This window comes from Vespa velutina, chromosome 10 (assembly GCF_912470025.1).
Source record: "Vespa velutina chromosome 10, iVesVel2.1, whole genome shotgun sequence".
Lineage (NCBI taxonomy): Eukaryota > Metazoa > Arthropoda > Insecta > Hymenoptera > Vespidae > Vespa > Vespa velutina.
The window spans coordinates 1,678,573-1,691,072 of NC_062197.1; the positions used below are offsets into that span (position 1 = coordinate 1,678,573).

Here is a 12,500-nt window from a genome sequence, read left to right on the forward strand (position 1 = left end):
TTAACGATAAATAGGACGTCGTTGTATATATGTAAGTATCACGTGGACTCTTTTTCCTTCTTTTTCGATGAGTCACGTTTTGTATTATTTTTTTTTTTTTTTTAAATATACACGAACATTCGTGCATATTAAAATTCTAACGTTTCTCGGCAAGCAGGACTAATTGTGGAGTAACAATGGTGACAAAAAGAAAAAGAAAGAAAACAAAAAAAAATTGATCTAAAAGGAAAAAAAAAAAAAGAAAAAAAAGAAAAAAGAAAGAAAGAAAGAAAAAATGAATAAAAAGATGGCGTAAAAAATTTGTTGAAATAAATATTTTCTAATCAATTCAAATATATACCGTCTTACAATTCCTATTCCGAGGACCTTTTCATTACTCGCTCGTCTTATAAAGAAAAATATGAAGTAAAAAATAAAGAAAGAAGAAAAGAATAAAAAAAAAAAGGAAAAAAAAAAAAAAAGGAAAAAGAAAGATAATCCAAACTAATAATAACACCAGTGCCAATAATTTTTTTCACCTGCAATTTAAATTCACCAATCAAGTTTAAGATAAGGAAAATTCGTTCCCGTTTGATTTCCCATCGTTATAATATTCGTACCTAATTTATTTCTTCTTTTGGCACTGATCTATATATCTAACAATCCAAAAACCTCGATTCGAAGCAAAAGTTATGGTTACGAAAATCAAAGAGAGATGTCTCGCGTTAATTTAAATCAAAGAAACACGATTGTAAATTATAAAAGGCTTGCTGAGATTACATCGAAAAAATTCGTTGCCTCGTTTACGGTTCATTTAAAATATCAGGATTTCTCAGAATTCTACACAACTATTGGCACAAATTTGATCAACTTTATTTGCGATAGTTATTCCGTTAGATTCTGAACATTAATTATCGCAAAAAAAAAAAAACTCGTCTATCTGATTTTTCGATCGATTAAATAATCAATTAATTAATCAAGGAGGAGGACGACGATCAGAGGATCCTTCGTGCCGACTCATAATATCGTTCGTGCGCTTAAGTAAATTATATTATATTATTATATTATTATATTAAGAAAGAACGAAAGCACACGGAAGAACTCATTGGATCAATGATTCATCGATCGATCAAAATGAGATCATCGAGATCTATCCGTTTCATTTATTTATTTATTTATTTATTTTTCTTTTTTCTTTTTCGAACCAAATCAAGCGAATGAATTCGTTCGTTCTTGAGCACATTTCTTTCTTTCTTTCTTTTATTTATTTATTTATATTATTAATATTAATATTAATATTATTATTATTTCCCTATCTTATATCATGTTCATATAAAGAAAGAAAGAACAAAAGATAACGAGCGATAAAGATCGATGAGACTTTCGTGGAAGAATGATTTTCGTTGGTTCAATCGAGACGAACGTTCGTCTACGATCTCGTCACAGCTGCTTTTAATTAATTATCGAGCGTGTTACTGACGAACGTATCACCGCCTCTCAATTTCCGCTTCTTGATTCGACGCTTCCGTCACTGGGGGCAAAGGACTCTCCATTGATATTTGCCTGAAGGATAATTATCACATATTGATTGATAACGTTGAATACCATCGATGAACTTCGTATACGAGCTATCCGAGTTTCCTCGACGTTATATTCTTTTTTTTTCTTTTTTTTTTTTTTTCTTTTCTCTATTCTTTTACATCGAAATTAATTAATTTTCATTCGTATCGACAATTTTTTCTTCTTCTTTTTTCTTTTTTTTTTTCTTTTTCTTTTTTTTTTTTCTTTTTTCATTCAACACAACCCTTAAAAATAAACGACGCATAAAATCGAAAGAACTTAAATATTTCAAAGATATTTTTAAGATCTTCGAATATATGATCGCACGAGCTTTTACTTCTTTCTGTTTTTTTTTTTTTTTTCTTTTTTTTGGTCAACGTAAATATTTCAAAAAATTAATTCATAAATTTTCACCTGTTATTAGCCTGCCAATCGTACGAATCCGGTGCCGAATTGCTTCTACCTGATCTCTGAAATCTCTCGGTTTTGATGTTTCTCGGTGTAACAGAACGTTGGACCAAGGATTCCGTAGTCCTTTCTAAAGGTAGAGAAGACTCCGTCACTGGGTCACCGTCGTTGCCTAAAGTTCTACTAATTTTCTTCGGTAGAAAAGGATTCTGTAAAAAGAAAAATGAAAGAAAAGAAAGAAACCATTATTTCCTTTTACTTTCATTTATTATAAATTTTTTCTTTCTTCTCTATCTCTCTCTCTCTCTCTCTCTCTCTTTCTTTTCTTTATCTCCTTCTTATACTTTCAGCTTTCAACTTTTTCAAGGAACTTACGTAAAACGAGGACGCATTTGTTCAGCTACATATATCAACTGTTCTATCTCTTTTCCTCGTTGCACGTTAGCTACGAATAAATCCGACCCCTTTAAATCCTTCCTCATGTGCGTTTTCCCTCTCTCTCTCTCTCTCTCTCTCTCTCTCTCTCTCTCTCTCTTTTTCTTCCTATATCTCTTTCACTGCTCTATTTCCCTTTCTCTCTCACAAGTGCCATACGTACTAACAGTGAATACTTTATGCGAGAATTTTGCATAGTCTTGACATCCATGTAAAGTCGGATACGTCAGCGTTCCCGTTTTGTGTTTAATCGGAAAGATCAGAGAGGACTAAGAATGAATAATTGCTGTTTTAGATTTAGTTCATTTTACGTAATACAGTAAACTCTAGTAATAGGAAAAATGTTTAACAAACGAATACACAACGAAATGAATTGAGTTATTATCGAAGAAAAAGATTTCTGTTTCGATTTAATTTATTTAAATATTTTTCTTTTTTTTTTTTTTTTTTTTTCTTTAATTAGTTATTTACGCCTGGAGTCAGGCAACACTTCATACACTGTCGATAATGTAGCAAACGTACTAGCATATTATACATTACATTATTGCCTATCGTAAGGGTACAAAAAGGTTTCTCACTGATAGATGGCACTCGCAAGTCATTATTATCAACAGCGTTTGAAGTGTTGCCTATCTTCAGGCACGATAATTACGAAACGATAATTAAAAATGCTAACTAATAGGTCATTAACATTCTTGACGATTAAAAAAACTGACGCCATCGGGATGATCATTTCTACTAAAAAAAAAAAAAAAAAAAATAACTGATAAACTCTGTAATTCCCAAAAGAGAAAAATAAGAGAGGGAGAGAAAGTGAACGATAAAGAGTGAAAGAGAGAATATCTTTGAACAAGAACGAAAAGATCAAGGTAGTTTACATAATTGAAATTCAATGCAATTCTTCTTTATCCGTGAAATATCAGGAATAAAGGCCAAGGATAAAGGTCAAGAGAAATGACTTTTCATATTAAACCAATTAAGTTCCTTGAAAAAAGGTAGAAAAAAAAGACAAAACAAAAAAAAAAAGAAAAAAAAAAGAAAAAAGAGAAAAGAGAAAGAAAAAAGAAAAATAAAAAAACACGTATACAAAGAAAGTTCATTCTTTGATATTGCTAACGGATGTAGAAAGGACCACGACATCTTTCCTTTTGGTTCTTGAAAAATAATGATTCAATGTTCCCCTCATTTTTATTTATTTTACGTATACGCGTCTCCGTGTATGTGTCTTTGTTTAAAGATATAATAAAAAAAATTCATAGACTTGTAAACATGTGAAAGTATGGTAAGGTAAGATGGATGATCTATTTATATAGGATCTTTTGAGCGACCTCGATAAAGCAAAACGGTTATGGTAACCTTATTGTCTTATCATATCCATTTTAATAAACGTATAGCACTATGGCCGATCGTACGATAGTGAAACCGGATTACATATCCGCACATATTGCGGTTACGATATACCGCATCCCTGAACGCGCAATCGAATTTCAAAGCTAGAGTAGATACGAACGAGATCGAGGAATGGAAGAGAAAGAGGAAGAGGATGAGGGAAAGAGTGTGTGTTGCGGGAAGAGCACAAAGAGAGATGGGGGGAGAGGGGAACGGACGAACGGACGGGATGAAACTCGACGATAAGAGAAAACGAGAAAATATACGAATAGTTATATAAACGAGGGATAAAAGTAAAAAAAAAAAAACTAAAGCATAGAGAAATTTCTTTGAAATAAGATAGCTCAGATGAGTTTTAGCTCGTGATAATACGCGAATTGGGAATAATCGAATAATCGATTATAAACCGAGTTTCGTATTTTGATTCAATATCTTTCTGACGCTTTGATATATATATATATATATATCAAGCACATATATATGTGTTTTATTGTTTATAAATGACGATCATGCCATTAAAGCTGTCTATAAGAAATATATTACCTATATTATCTAAGTAGTATGAGTTATGAACGATGAAATCAAATTGACGAATAGATTTAAAATCATTGAATTTATGAGTCCTATATATATATATATGTATATATATATATATATTTTCTTTTCATTTTTCTTTTTTTTTTTTTCTTTCTTTCAAGCGTAACACTGTCTTACTTGAAAACTATGCTGCTTGAGCATTTTCTTAATGAGAATCAATGTGTCCAGTTTGGGTACTTTGGTTACGACTCTTTCTACTTCCTCGTCGGTAACCGTAACCGGAAGTCGACAATTGTCCGCTTCGCTCGGCAATGGATCCTTTCCAATATCGGTTAACCAATCGTGTTCCTTCAATCTTTGCAATGATATTCTCTCGGTTGGATCCTTCGTCAGCATCCTTACAATGAGATCCTTTAGATCCTTCGAGAGGATCGGATTCTCTGGAAATTTTAAAGGTTCCGAACGTATGGCAGCATGAACGCCTATTATACTTCCAGCACCGTCCCAGGGTACTCTTCCGGTAACCAGGGAATAAAGTGTCACGCCCATTGACCAAACGTCGCATGGCTGCAAATAAATAAACAAATAAATAAATAAATAAATAAATAAATAAATAAATAAATAATGTAAATAATCATTCAATTATATATTCATATATATATATATATACTTGATCTAAACCAGAGAGAAAGAGAGAGAAAGAGTGAGAGAATGTAATAGATTTATAACAGTTAAGCTACGGCGGTTTAATTATCAAGTTAAAAATTATCAAGAAAAAATAAGGAAAAAAAAAAAATAAGAAAAAAAAGGGAAAAGGAGGAAAAAAAAAAGGAGACCGCGGTCATTCACTGTTACTGGTAATCTTTGACGTGCGGTTAACATTTTGATGGATCGTCCGAGAGAAAATTATACGGTGTCGAATGGCTTAAGGCGACACTTCAAGAATGTGGATAGATCATTTTCTATTGCTACGAGCTAACTCGATCGTAAGCATATCGAATGAACAACTTAACGAACTGGAATTAATTACTTTTGTCGTTAAAAAAGAAAAAGAGAGAGAGAGAGAGAGAGAGAGAGAGAGAAATGAACAAAAAATAAATAAATAAATAAAAAACAAAGAAAATTGCGATATTTCGCAAGAGAAAAAAGAATGAAAAAAAAAAATTAAATAAATAAATAAATAAATACTTTCTTTAATATTTATTTCTTAATTTAATATTTCATAACCTCATAACAGGTTTATATACATATAATTTGGATATTATTCTATCTCAGTATTTCTCTCTATTTCTATGTTTTTGTTATCACTTCAGACGAGACGCATTATCTTCACACAATTTATCAACGTGCCTTTTCATTAGATCCTAACGCGTTATAACACCCTACGGTTATATCTCGAGTTGGCAAATTCTCGTAAATCGCATTCATGATTTCGCGAATACGACAAGTTGGAATTCGTGAGAACAACCGTAGATAATTATTTCGATGGAAGTACGTGAAAACAATATATACCGGTACCTACTAACTACAAAATCTCTTAGGATGGATATCCAAGTCGAGGACTAGTATTCTTATCGCGTTTAGAAGTAATTAAGTCTCTCTTAATTGTCTTTCTTCTCTGTGTACGCGATCTCGTTAATTGTCTTTTGCCAATTATCCTGAAATAGAAACGCGCGATACCGAGAAACTCAGAACGAAAAATTGAACCAATTTATTAATTGTATCTGATTAACCAATTATAAAAGGAAATAAACAAAGAAACAGAGACAGAGACATAGCAAGATAGAGAGAGATAGAAAGAGAGAGAGAGAGAGAGAGAGAGAGAGGGGTAATTAGAAGAAAAAAAAAAAAAAAAAAAAAAAAAAAAAAAAAAAAAAAAAGCCATCACCTCCTTCACGAAACTATTTTTTTTTTTTTTTTTCTTTATAATTCGTTTCTTAATTAGATTGGATAATTTTGAAATTGAAGAATTAAGATCGTCCTTGAAATATGTTTTGAAAATTTCTAATCGATCTTTAAAAAGATCGAATGATTTACAAAAGACTCCAATTCTTGTCAGAGAGAGAGAGAGAGAGAGAGAGAGAAAATAGTAATAAACGTCGATTAATCGTTTAATTTCAATTTCGTCGTTATAAACAGTATTAAACGTCGACCTTCGAAAATGACCTTATCCCATTCGATACCGATCGAGTAATCTCGATTAAGCAAACTACGTTACAACTACCGTTCGCTCGAGGAATACGATTACGAAGCTTCTCGGCCAAGGGTTATTTACATTCTGTAATTACGCCTGGTATCACGATTTTAATATCGGCCAATGAAAATCGATAAAGCCCTTTTCCTGAATAACATCGATAATGAATATATCAAGGAGATCAACACTCAAGATAATACGAGTACGATTAACCTACGTTCTATTTGTTTTCCCTCTCTCCCTCTCTCTCTCTCTCTCTCTCTCTCTCTCTCTCTCTCTGTTTTTCTTTCTTTCCGATCTCTGTATGTCTCTTTATTTAATTTTACGACGAAAGAAAATCAATTAATTGAATAAATACTTAATTAAATTCATTTTATTATAGGTAACGATATCTTTATATCGTTTTATTCGTTCAACGCATAACGATCGAGCTATCCTCTGAAACTTCTGTTGTTTTTTTTTTTTTTTTTTCTTTTTTTTTAATCCTAACCAGAGAAAACTATCCATCGTCGAATAAAAAAAAGCCTCGGATTTTCTCTTTGGATCTTTCCCATCGTCTATGTTCGATCGATGAACTCTTATCCTACTAGTCCGATAACCGTACACGTTGGCACGTGACCCGTTGGCCAGGAAACTTTCACGATGAGTTACTAGCACGGCTAAGGATAACGAGACAGATAGAAACGTGTCCGTTCTATCACGTTCTCGTTTGTTGAATTTAACGAAAAAACAAAGAAAAAAAAAAAAAGAAATAAAAAAATAAATAAAAAAGAAAAAGAAAGAACGATCGATTTTTCTATCCTCAACAATTTTCACGAACTATCAAAATTCCTTTGACATTCATTCGCTCATGTACTTCGGATATATTCGAATTACTTTTTTACGAATGAAGGAAAAAAAAAAAAAAAAAAAAAAAAAAAAAAAAAAAGAGAAAAAGAAGAAGCAGAAGAAGAGGAAGAAAAACGATCGATTTCCCCCCCCCCTCCTCCTCCTCCTCCCCCCGACAATTTTTCCAATTACTAAAATTCCTTTGAGATCAATTCGCTACGTATTATGAGCTTCTTCGGAGAAAAGATATATTTGGAAAAAAAAAGAAAAGAAAAAAAAATATAAGAAAAAAAAAAAAAAAGAAAAAGTAAAACGATAGGTATTTCGTAAAATCGCACGAGCAAAAGGGATGAAAAAATTCATCCCTCTTTCTTCCTTTTCCTATCTCCTAAAGAAAATCTTTTCGTTCGACGTATAAACAACATCGAATACGAAATAGAAATTCCAAGGGATATATCGAATGTTTCGAGAGAGCGCCGTCATCCGTTATCCATTTTATTGACATACCAAAAGAAAAAGAAAGAAAGAAAGAAAGAAAGAAAGAAAGAAAGAAAAAAAAAATAAAGAAAAAAAAAATACAGAGAGACTCGAAAAAGAATAAGAGTTCGATGCTCGAAGATCCATCGCTTTCGTTCGTTTTATTATACTCACACGTTTTCGCGTAACATTCGTGTCGCTTACGTAAATAGTAAAATAAAATATTCAGAATCAATTGAAACAAATTTTTTTGGGCGTTGGATGATCCATGATTTTTTCATTTTTTTTTTTATAATAACAGAATTGGAAATGCAGAATTTACAAACGCATTATTATACTGATTATTATAGCCGAGGCTTCAAAGAATATGCGGTATCTTTTTTTTTTTTCTTTCTTTTTTCTTTTTGAGAGCTCAAAATTATTCATTCCGTATAAATGAAGATCGTTCAAGATGTCCCGTCACCATATCCCATGTGCCCAAATTGAAATTATTTCGAGATGTGCGCAACTAAGGATATAAATAAATAAATAAATAATTAATTAATTAATTAATTTTAAGTACTTACCGTTCCGGAATAATGAGCATCGGGCGTGGTTGTTTCCGGTGCTGCGAAAGCCGGTGTACCGGCTGGTCCAGATAACAATTCTCCGGATGTCCTTAATTCCGCGCTAACACCCAAATCGGCGATCTTTATGCGTCCATCGCTATCCACCAGAAGGTTGCTCGGTTTAATATCGCGATGTACTATTCGTTGATAATGTACTGTGAAAAAGATTAGGAGAAAGAAAGAGAGAGAGAGAGAGAGAGAGAGAGAGAGAAAAAAAAAAGAAACAGAAAGAAAGAATTACAATCGTAATCACAGCATTAATTTTCTTATTTTCTTAATAAACGAAATGCATATGATTTTTTTTCCTTACGATAACATTGATAACAAATATAGAATGACTCATATCTACGATAATCCAATGAGAGATAATTCGTAAGTCTTTCTTAGATCATTATTTTGATCTATTATTAAAAATCAATTAAACACTTTCGAGATATATTTCGTGAACGATCTTAATATTTTTCAATTTCAATATTATCGTTTTTAATTAAGAGTCAAACTATATATATATATATATATATATATATATATATATATAAAGAAAAGAAATGGTTATATGAAGCAGATGATTGATATCTTCTTTTCCTTTCTTTTTTTTTTCTCCTTCTTTTCTAATTACCTCACTCGTTCAACGGAACGTACGTATGTTCGAACGGTTCAATTAATAAGATACGATTGATAGGATAAGATAAGGGCGAGAAAAAGAAAAAAGAGAAGAAAAATTAGAAAAGACGTGAGAAAAGAAGAGAAAAGAAAGAAAGAAAGAAAGAAAGAAAGAAAGAAAGAAAGAAAGAGAGAGAGAGAAAGAAAGAGAGAAAAGAACTCACGATATTCGACACCCATAACAACATCCCGAAAATTCTTCCTAGCTGTATCCTCATCGAGCGGCTTGTCGGTTGGTATCTGTAGAACTTCTCCCTTCTGTACCAACTCGAATACCAAGTAAAGATTATCCTCATCCGGGTCGTCGAGTACTTCGACCAACTTGACGACGTTCGGATGATCCAGTTTCTTCAATAGAGCTATCTCTCTGTATACCTTAGCCAAAGGATTCGCGGTACCCTTTCTACCGGGTGCCATTCTACCGAAAATACCAGCCTTCTTCATCAGTTTCCTTTTGCTTAATATCTTCATCGCATAGTGAGTATCGTCTTCCTCGTTGTAAGCTAACTTTACGATACCGTATGAACCCTACCGTGCGAATAACGAGAAAACTTTATTAAAAGATTAATTATAGTTTCTTCAATAAATATCTACACGGTTATATCTATGCACATATATATATATATACATGTGTGTGTGTGTGTGTGTGTGTATGTATGTATTTATATATATTTTTTCACGGGTATATATATATATATATATATATGTATATCCGTAATGTGAATAAGTACCTAATAAAATTCAAAGTAAAACTATTATAGTTTGAAATGCGAAAAGTTCGAGATTAAAACTTGCTCGTTATATACATATATAGAATTAATAATATCATTTAATAGTTATGAGAGATAAGAAAGAAGTTACGTTTCGATTAAGCAAAACGAATAGGAGAAAAGCGTGGGAGAGATTGACTCGAAAAAGAATGAATGAAGGGGGAGGGGTTAAACTTTTCTATAGAACGTGGCGTGCATAAAAGGGGAGCCCAACCGTAAAATGATTCGTATTCGTTAAGTCGAAATCGTTATTTCGTGAAGATATGTTCTTTAAGAAAGAAATATGATAGAGAGAGAGAGAGAGAGAGAGAGAGAGAGAGAGAGAGAGAGAGAGAGAACGAATAATTCGAACGAAATATTATTTCTAATCGAATTAAGAAAATAAATATATAAATAAATAAATAAATAAAAGAAAAGAAATATTTATCTTCATATAATCGCGATATCAAAGATTAAAATTTCGATGATTACGAAATACGTAAATCGAAAGCAATTTAAAACTAACATCCCAATTAGCTTTTATTATTTCATCGTTGAATCGACGTGACGTTCTCGTAATTAATTTGCCGTCGTTACCGGTTGCGACGATGGTAACGAGCTCGATCTCGAACTACCAACGCGGCCAATTTGACTTTGACTTTAATTATACCGGGCAGAGATTCTTCTTGCCGGCGCCTCGGGCTAAACGCCAACCGATATCATCATTCTCTTTCGCACTTTTAAATTTTATTAATTTTCTTTTTACTGCTCGATGAATTTTTAAAAGGAAAGAAAAAAAAAAAAAAAGAAAGAGAAAAAGAAAAAGAAACTCATACGAATCGCATTGCTACTAATGTTTACTTATTTATTTATTTATTTACTTTCTCATACGTATCTTGATAAATAGATAACTTATCGTCAATATTAGTTTTTTTTTTCTTTTTTTTTTTTTTTTGTTTTTTTTTTTTTCTTAAATCAAAATCGACTATTAATTTCTTTCATTCTATCTGATCTATGTGATCGAATCATTAAATATCGATTAGACAATAGAAATTGAGAAGAGCTAGTTTATCAAATTTCTCTTATTCGCTCTCCTTTTATTTCGTTATTAATCGATCTTCAAACGTATCAAATGGATTATCCTAATCGATTTCCAATAACAACACGAACCATCGATGCAACGACATTGACATGGAAAATACGAAAGACATTTTCTAATCCTTTTTATTTCGATAATCTATGAAGCGTATATAGGCCAACGAAGGAGTGTAGTAGAGAAGTGTTAGAGTAAAGTGCGAGCGGTTGCCAAAATTTCTTAGGTGATTTTAAAATTCGATTATCAGACCTTTCGAAACTTTTCAGGCCAATTTCCTTTTTCAGATTATTAAAAAAACTTGTGGGCTGCAAAAAAAAAGAAAGAAAGAAAAAAGGAAAGATCAACAAACAATTTCATTCATTCATTCATTCATTCATTCATTCATAAATTTTACTACTTTCATTCATTCATACATTTTACTTCTTTCATTAATTAATTCTATTTCATTCATTAATTCATTCATTCATTCATTCATTCATTCATTCATTCATTCATTCATTCATTCATTCATTCATTCATTCATAAATTTTACTACTTTCATTCATTCATACATCTTACTTCTTTCATTAATTAATTCTATTTCATTCATTCATTCATTCATTCATTCATACGTTCTAACTTTTGAGATATTTTTTTTTTTTTTTAAATAATACTATATAATTTGAGACCAAAATAGTAATCGGATAAGATTAGATAAAAAAAAAAAACATTCCTTGAAGTTATAGTAATAGGAAAAATCCGGAAAGTGTAGGTTGAACAGGAAGAATCAAACGGAGCCCTCCATAATTTTATACTTTGCTATAAGATGGCTACGTCGATCTGCACGTAAAGCTTCGACGTAGATATACGAAAAAGGTGTTCTTAAGTGTTCCCTCGAGGCAAGCCAAGGTTTGAACGAAAGAAACGTGTCTTATCGACCATCTCCCTTTCACTCTCACTGTTACTCTCGTTCTTATTTTTTCTTTCTTTTTCCGTATACACACACACACACACACACACACATATATATATATATATATACAAACAAACATGAGCGCAAACACATAAGTAAGTATAAAGGAACAGTTTCCTCCTCGAAGTTTCGGCCATTTTAAGATTATCAAGATCGTCGTTCATACGACAATCGAGAAGGTTAAAGGTCATCGTAGATTTTATCAAAACTCGTCGACTATAATTTCGTTGGATCATCTTTGAAAAGTGTTTTCTTCTTTCTTTTTATTATTATTATTATTATTATTATTATTATTATTATTATTTCCGATAGAAAACCCATTGAAGCGAGAGAAATTTCTATTCTTTATAAATTTTTTCGAAATTTTATTTATATAATATAAAATACGTCGATCGTGTTTTATTTATATCATTTATTAATTTATAACGTTATATATAACACGCGATACGACGATAGATTATCCTGGCTAAAAATGAAAAAGGATATCGAAATGTTACGTTTTTCATGATTTTCTTTCGAATATACACACACGCATATATATATATATATATATATATATATATATATATAAAACTAATGATTATAAATATTGCTAGTTTTTATTAAAAATACTCGGCTATTTTTA

The 12,500-nt window shown here is 31.4% G+C and overlaps 1 protein-coding gene across 9 annotated transcripts in view; it reads right to left on the bottom strand.

The window, feature by feature from the left end:
- Nucleotides 1-72: 72 nt before the first annotated feature.
- LOC124952689 (probable serine/threonine-protein kinase mkcC) overlaps nucleotides 73-12,500 on the bottom strand; it is a 69,365-nt gene continuing 56,937 nt past the window's right edge. For 8 of the 9 annotated variants that reach the window (XM_047502945.1, XM_047502953.1, XM_047502944.1 and 5 more), the window contains 5 exons: nucleotides 9,243-9,606; nucleotides 8,374-8,570; nucleotides 4,486-4,875; nucleotides 1,954-2,156; nucleotides 73-1,542 (listed from right to left, as the gene is read on the bottom strand). In XM_047502945.1, coding sequence (XP_047358901.1) covers nucleotides 1,467-1,542; nucleotides 1,954-2,156; nucleotides 4,486-4,875; nucleotides 8,374-8,570; nucleotides 9,243-9,606 — 1,230 coding nt within the window. In that variant the 3' untranslated portion in view covers nucleotides 73-1,466. The remainder of the gene's footprint in view (nucleotides 1,543-1,953; nucleotides 2,157-4,485; nucleotides 4,876-8,373; nucleotides 8,571-9,242; nucleotides 9,607-12,500) is intronic. The other variant, XM_047502946.1, reaches the window with a different exon arrangement.